The sequence below is a fragment of the Trichomycterus rosablanca genome, chromosome 23 (assembly GCF_030014385.1).
Source record: "Trichomycterus rosablanca isolate fTriRos1 chromosome 23, fTriRos1.hap1, whole genome shotgun sequence".
Classification (NCBI taxonomy): domain Eukaryota; kingdom Metazoa; phylum Chordata; class Actinopteri; order Siluriformes; family Trichomycteridae; genus Trichomycterus; species Trichomycterus rosablanca.
The window spans coordinates 11,156,819-11,164,980 of record NC_086010.1 but is presented as its reverse complement, the minus strand read 5'-3'; the positions used below and the strand labels follow the sequence as shown (position 1 = coordinate 11,164,980).

Genomic DNA, 8,162 nt, shown 5'->3' with positions numbered 1-8,162 from the left:
GAAATATTCAAATAATCTTTCTTTGTGGTTCATTGTTTTTTAAAAAAATTCAATAACTTTCTCACACATTTGTTGACAAACTGGAGATCCTCTGATCATCTTTGCTCATCAAAGACTCAGCCTTTCCTGGATGCTGCTTTTGTACCAAACCATGATTACAATCACCTGTTGATTTAGTTTTTTCACCTCATTACTAGCCCTAAATTGCCCCCGTCCCAACTTTTTTGTGGAATGTGTTGCAGGCCTGAAATGCAGGAATGGATGTTTATTAATAAATGAAATGAAGCTGAGCAGATAAAACATGAAATATCTCAGGTTCATCCTGTCTGCAATCAAATAAAAGTCAAAGTAAATGTAAGAAACACTGTTTTCATACTGTCCCAACAAGTGTGGTGGAAGAGTGAGAAACAGTGCAGCCTGAGAGATTGAGGCATATATGGTTGGTTAAATAAAAAAAAAAGAAAAACAGAGGAAGCTATTGATAGTCATGTCGTTTGAGAGGGTAAAAACGTGTCAGCGTATAGTAAGGAAGTCAAGATTTTAGAACACAAGAGGAAGCCGGAGATTGCGACAAGTGGGAAAGGCAGATGTTGGGTTTGAGACAGGAAGAACAGGGACATGAGAAATGTTATATGTATAGCTCTTTTTAAAGTGGACATTGTCTTAAAGCAGCTTTACAGATTCTGAGACCAAACACCCCAAACGAGTACGCTAAAGACAACAGTGGCAAAGACAACCAAACTCGATAGGAATCCATCCTCCTTGGGTGGCCTAGAGTATATTTGGGACAAAAAGAAAATATAAGCATACAATGAATAGAACTAATAAATTAATCATAGCTGAAGTTATAACAAAAAAAATTAAGAAAGCAAATAGAGGGCGTCCAGGTGGCACAGCGGGATATTCCCCTAGCACACAAGCGCTGAGATTCTGAACTTTACAGTTCGAGACTCTGTGTTGCCACCGGTCAACTGGGTGCCATCTAGCGAGCATAATTGGCAGTGCCTGCAGCAGACACGGTTCTGCTAGGGTGGGATGACCGGACTATGTGGGTAGGGTCTTCAAACGCTGTGTAAGGACCCTGATTGACAGATAAAGAGGCACCTGTGCAGAGTGCATGGGTGAAAAAGGGTTCCGCTAAGGGCTGTGCACAGGTCGGAGGAGCAATATACTCACTTCAACTGCAACGGAAGACAAATTGACTACGATAAATTGGGAAGCACTTTGTAGTTCTACAATTACTGACTGTGGTCCATCTATTTCTCTGCATGCTTTGTTAGCCTCCTTTCATGCTGTTCTTCAATGTTTAGGACTCTCCCAGGACCACTACAGAGCAGGTATTATTTAGGTGGTGGATCATTCTCAGCACTGCAGTGACACTAACATGGTGGTGGTGTGTTAGTGTGTGTTGTGCTGGTATGAGTGGATCAGACACAGCAGCGCTCCTGGAGTTTTTAAATACCGTGTCCACTCACTGTCCACTCTTTTAGACACTCCTACCTAGTTGGTCCACCTTGTAGATTTAAGTCAGAGACGATCGCTCATCTATTGCTGCTGTTTGAGTTGGTCATCTTCTAGACCTTCATCAGTGGTCACAGGACGCAGCCCACAGGGCGCTGTTGGCTGGATATTTTTGGTTGGTGGACTATTCTCAGTCCAGCAGTGACAGTGAGGTGTTTAAAACCTCCATCAGCGCTGCTGTGTCTGATCCACTCATACCAGCACAACACACACTAACACACCACCACCATGTCAGTGTCACTGCAGTGCTGAGAATGATCCACCACCCAAATAATTACTCTGTGGTGGTCCTGATCATTGTAGTTCTACAATTACTGACTGTAGTCCATATATTTCTCTACATATTTTTTAGCCTGCTTTCACCCTGTTCTTCAAAGTGCTCCTATGTGGTAAGTGGAGCTGATGAAATGGACAGTGAGTGCAGAAACAGGGAGGTGGTTTTAACAGTTTAATAATTATTAAACTGGCACTGTTATAACTTGTGTTGCTTAAAACAGGGAAACAAAGGATATTTTTAAAAGCCTTGCCTAAGACATTTTGTAAAACCAATCAACTGTGTTATCAGTTACGTAACTGTATCTGTAATGAGTGAAATACACTCGTGCACTCAAGCACGGTTTTATTTCCCCTTTATTTCGCATCAAGTTCCTTATACTTTACCTCGTGATGTTTACTTTCTAAATTATGAACAGTAAAACTTAGCTAATAATTATATTAGTGCATAAATTCTCCGTCATATCTCAAAAAAGCTGACTTGTTGTTCCTTATTGTTTTATAGGCCCATGATAAGTTTGATAATAATTGTATGGGTCAGTATTCAAACACAGCTCAAATACAAGTCCATGCTTTGCCTGTTACAGCTTTTTAAAAATGTCTGGTACGTGTTGACTGATAAAAAGGCAACTTTAAATAATATAAAAGATTAAAACAACATAGATGAGACTTACACTGATTGTACATGTGACTTACCAACAGACTATACAGTAAAGTAATGATTAACCTTCAAGAAACTATACATTGCCTGCTGTAATATAATATAATATAATTAATATAATATAATATAATATAATATAAATTATAATATAATGGCTTTATTTAGGTGGTGGATCATTCTCAGCACTGCAGTGACACTGACATGGTGGTGGTGTGTTAGTGTGTGTTGTGCTGGTATAAGTGTATCAGAGGTTTTAAACACCTCACTGTCACTGCTGGACTGAGAATAGTCCACCAACCAAAAACATCCAGCCAACAGCGCCCCGTGGGCAGCGTGCTGTGACCACTGATGAAGGTCTAGAAGGTGACCAACTCAAACAGCAGCAATAGATGAGCGATCGTCTCTGACTTTACATCTACAAGGTGGACCAACTAGGTAGGAGTGTCTAATAGAGTGGACAGTGAGTGGACACAGTATTTAAAAACTCCAGCAGCGCTGCTGTGTCTGATCCACTCATACCAGCACAACACACACTAACATACCACCACCATGTCAGTGTAGTGCAGTGCTGAGAATGATCCACTACCCAAATAATACCTGCTCTGTAGTGGTCCTGTGGGGGTCCTGACCATTGGGTGAAAGCAGTCTAAAAAAGCATGCAGAGAAACAGATGGACTATAGGGTAAGTGGAGCTGATAAAATAGACAGTGAGTGTAGAAACAAGGAGGTTTCAATATTATGGCTGATCTGTGTATATAGGTACAGTACAATCAAATTCTTTCTTTGCAAAAATGTACGGCGCCCCTGGAGCCAAGAGGGTTAACGGCCTTGCTCAAGAGCCCAACAGTGGCTGCATGATAGCGCTTGGATCCGAACATATTGTGAGTTATCATTACAATCTTATTGATTAATTCATTTATTCATCTTCATTAACTGCTTTATCCAAGTAAGTAAGTAAGTACAGTACATTCATGTATTACAGTATTCAATAAAATGAATGATTTCAGTAGTGAATGTCATTAGACCAAACACAATAGTTGTGAATAAAAGGTAAAAGGTAGTGCAAATGTCAGCCAATAAATTAAGCCTGAGGAGAAATATTACAATCACAATACAGTAGTATTATAATAATAATAGAAATGTTGGTAGTATTTTAATAAAAGGAGAAGAACCCTTAAAAGCTTGTCTACAATAGAATGAAAAGAGAAAAGTAAAGGAGAACTTCAAACAAAGTGTGAATGCAAGGGTGGAGCTTGAGAATAGGGAAGTAAAATAGAAGAAGGACAAAGGTTGATGTGCTTGGATATCCCCAGCAGTACTGAAAGAAGAAGTGCCATTAAACGTGTTTATGATAAAGGTATAATAAAGGAGGAACATATTTGTGTTTCTGTCTTCAATAAGAATCCAAGATCTGACTATTCTACCATTTACTTGAGTCTACGGGTAATGCTTGAGTTTACTGATATAATGTAGAGCTGTCAGTGAAGAGCACCATCAGGCCTTTCTGGAGTTTATTTTTCTTTGGCGAGGTTGATAATGGGACGACTTCTGTGTCATTGTGTGGCTATTGTGTGGGTAAGTTGATCTTACATGTTGAAAGAGATGAAAAGATAATAATAACAGTAAGGTTGTAATGTATAGGTTGTATATTTGTAAAAAGCATGTGTACAAGCTTAAGTGGAGAGAAAGGACAGGATCTAGTGTGAAAATAGTAACTACCATAGAAACACTTGTAATAGCAATCAACAGCAAATACTCAAGTCAAGTCAAATTTATTTATATAGTGCTTTTTACAATGTACATTGTCTCAAAGCAACTTTACAGAATCCAGGACCTACAGACCGAAAACCTTTATTGAGCAAGCCGAGGACGACAGTGGCAAGGAAAAACTCCCTTAAACCTTGAGAGGAACCAGACTCAGCAGGGACCCCTATCCTCTTTGGGTGGCCTGGAGGATACTTTAAATAAATAGGATTTAAACAAATCATGCAAACACAATTAAATAATTGGAGTTCTTTATTGTTCAGTCCAGTCTGTGATAAAGTCTAATTGTAAGTTCTGGACATTTTTGGTGCAAACACGCCAGGTCCCCATCCCATCTAGTACTTGCAGCATTGTTGGCACTGCAGTCTCGACTTGCAGTCTTTAACCTCGAGAGGGTGAAATTCGTTCAGAGTAAAATGTCAGTTTTGCAGAAAGTAGCTTTAGGCCCCGGGCCCCTTAATTATTACAGCATAACTAAAAGGGGAAACAATCAGGTAACCCCAATACAGTGGGGTCAAAAAGTATTTAGTCAGCCACTGATTGTGCAGGTTATCCTACTTAGAAAGATGAGAGAGGTCCGTAATTTTCATCATAGGAACACTTCAACTATGAGAGACAAAATGAGAAAAAAAAATCCAGAAAATCACATTGTAGGATTTTTAAAGAATTTATTTGTAAATTATGGTGAAAAATAAGTATTTGGTCACCCACAAACAAGCAAGATTTCTGGCTCTCACAGACCTGTAACTTCTTCTTTAAGAAGCTTTTCTGTCCTCCACTCGTTACCTGTATTAATGGCACCTGTTTGACCTCGTTATCTGTATAAAAGACACCTGTCCACAGCCTCAAACAGTCAGACTTCAAACTCAACCATGGCCAAGACCAAAGAGCTGTCGAAGGACACCAGGAAGAAAATTGTAGACCTGCACCAGGCTGGGAAGAGTGAATCTACAATAGGCAAGCAGGTTGGTGTGAATAAATCAACTGTGGGAGCAATTGTAAGAAAATGGAAGACATACAAGACCATTGATAATCTCCCTTGGGGTCAAGATCTCATCCCGTGGGGTCAAAATGATCATGAGAACGGTGAACAAAAATCCCAGAACTACACGGAGGGACCTGATGAATGACCTGCAGAGAGCTGGGACCAAAGTAACAAAGGCTACCATCAGTAACACACTACGCCGAGAGGGACTCAAATCCTGCAGTGCCAGGCGTGTCCCCCTGCTTAAGCCAGTGATAACTCAGTGGTTAAGGTACTGGACTAGTAAACACAAGGTTGCCGGTTGCCGGTACCACCACCAAGTTGCCACTGTTGGGTCCCTGAGCAAGGCCCTTAACCCTCAATTGCTCATTGTGTTCAGCTCATTGTGTAAGTCGCTTTGGATAAAAGCGTCTGCTAAATGCTGAAAAATGTAAATGTAAGCCAGTACATGTCCAGGCCCGTCTGAAGTTTGCCAGAGAGCATATGGATGATCCAGAAGAGGATTGGGAGAATATCATGTGGTCAGATGAAACCAAAATGGAACTTTTTGGTAAAAACTCAACTCGTCGTGTTTGGAGGAAGAAGAACATCCCAAGAACACCATACCTACTGTGAAGCATGGGGGTGGAAACATCATGCTTTGGGGCTGTTTTTCTGCAAAGGGGACAGGACGACTGATCCGTGTTAAGGGAAGAATGAACGGGGCCATGTATCGTGAGATTTTAAGCCAAAACCTCCTTCCATCAGTGAGAGCATTGAAGATAGAACGTGGCTGGGTCTTCCAGCATGACAATGATCCCAAACACACCGCTCGGGCAACGAAGGAGTGGCTCCGTAAAAAGCATTTCAAGGTCCTGGAGTGGCCTAGCCTGTCTCCAGACCTCAACCCCATAGAAAATTTGTGGAGGGAGTTGAAAGTCCGTGTTGCCCAGCGACAGCCCCAAAACATCACTGCTCTAGAGGAGATCAGCATGGAGGAATGGGCCAAAATACCAGCTACAGTGTGTGCAAACCTGGTGAAGACTTACAGGAAACGTTTGACCTCTGTCATTGCCAACAAAGGTTATGTTACAAAGTATTGAGTTGAACTTTTGTTATTGACCAAATACTTATTTTCCACCATAATTTACAAATAAATTCTTTAAAAATCCTACAATGTGATTTCCTGGATTTTTTTTCTCATTTTGTCTCTCATAGTTGAAGTGTACCTATGATGAAAATTACAGACCTCTCTCATCTTTCTAAGTAGGATAATTTGCACAATCAGTGGCTGACTAAATACTTTTTGACCCCACTGTATATATACAATATATATATATATATATATATATATATACAGTGTATCACAAAAGTGAGTACACCCCTCACATTTCTGCAGATATTTAAGTATATCTTTTCATGGGACAACACTGACAAAATGACACTTTGACACAATGAAAAGTAGTCTGTGTGCAGCTTATATAACAGTGTAAATTTATTCTTCCCTCAAAATAACTCAATATACAGCCATTAATGTCTAAACCACCGGCAACAAAAGTGAGTACACCCCTAAGAGACTACACCCCTAAATGTCCAAATTGAGCACTGCTTGTCATTTTCCCTCCAAAATGTCGTGTGATTTGTTAGTGTTACTAGGTCTCAGGTGTGCATAGGGAGCAGGTGTGTTCAATTTAGTAGTACAGCTCTCACACTCTCTCATACTGGTCACTGAAAGTTCCAACATGGCACCTCATGGCAAAGAACTCTCTGAGGATCTTAAAAGACGAATTGTTGCGCTACATGAAGATGGCCAAGGCTACAATAAGATTGCCAACACCCTGAAACTGAGCTGCAGCACAGTGGCCAAGATCATCCAGCGTTTTTAAAGAGCAGGGTCCACTCAGAACAGACCTCGCATTGGTCATCCAAAGAAGCTGAGTGCACGTGCTCAGCGTCACATCCAACTGCTGTCTTTGAAAGATAGGCGCAGGAGTGCTGTCAGCATTGCTGCAGAGATTGAAAAGGTGGGGGGTCAGCCTGTCAGTGCTCAGACCATACGCCGCACACTACATCAAATTGGTCTGCATGGCTGTCACCCCAGAAGGAAGCTTCTTCTGAAGTCTCTACACAAGAAAGCCCGCAAACAGTTTGCTGAAGACATGTCAACAAAGGACATGGATTACTGGAACCATGTCCTATGGTCTGATGAGACCAAGATTAATTTGTTTGGTTCAGATGGTCTCAAGCATGTGTGGCGGCAATCAGGTGAGGAGTACAAAGATAAGTGTGTCATGCCTACAGTCAAGCATGGTGGTGGGAATGCCATGGTCTGGGGCTGCATGGGTGCAGCAGGTGTTGGGGAGTTACATTTCATTGAGGGACACATGAACTCCAATATGTACTGTGAAATACTGAAGCAGAGCATGATCCCCTCCCTCCGGAAACTGGGTCGCAGGGCAGTGTTCCAGCATGATAATGACCCCAAACACACCTCTAAGACGACCACTGCTTTATTGAAGAGGCTGAGGGTAAAGGTGATGGACTGGCCAAGCATGTCTCCAGACCTAAACCCAATAGAACATCTTTGGGGCATCCTTAAGCGGAAGGTGGAGGAGCGCAAAGTCTCGAATATCAACCAGCTCCGTGATGTCGTCATGGAGGAGTGGAAAAGCATTCCAGTGGCAACCTGTGAAGCTCTGGTAAACTCCATGCCCAGGAGAGTTAAGGCAGTTCTGGGAAATAATGGTGGCCACACAAAATATTGACACTTCAGGAACTTTCACTAAGGGGTGTACTCACTTTTGTTGCAGGTGGTTTAGACATTAATGGCTGTATATTGAGTTATTTTGAGGGAAGAATAAATTTACACTGATATATAAGCTGCACACAGACTACTTTTCCTTGTGTCAAAGTGTCATTTTGTCAGTGTTGTCCCATGAAAAGATATACTTAAATATCTGCAGAAATGTGAGGGGTGTA

The 8,162-nt window shown here is 41.3% G+C and overlaps 1 protein-coding gene across 1 annotated transcript in view; it reads left to right on the top strand.

Annotated features, from left to right (window-relative positions):
* The first annotated feature begins 487 nt into the window (after positions 1-487).
* ptprh (protein tyrosine phosphatase receptor type H) overlaps positions 488-8,162 on the top strand; it is a 56,557-nt gene continuing 48,882 nt past the window's right edge. The window contains exon 1 of the mRNA XM_062985206.1: positions 488-502. Within this exon, the coding sequence (XP_062841276.1) occupies positions 488-502 (15 nt within the window). The remainder of the gene's footprint in view (positions 503-8,162) is intronic.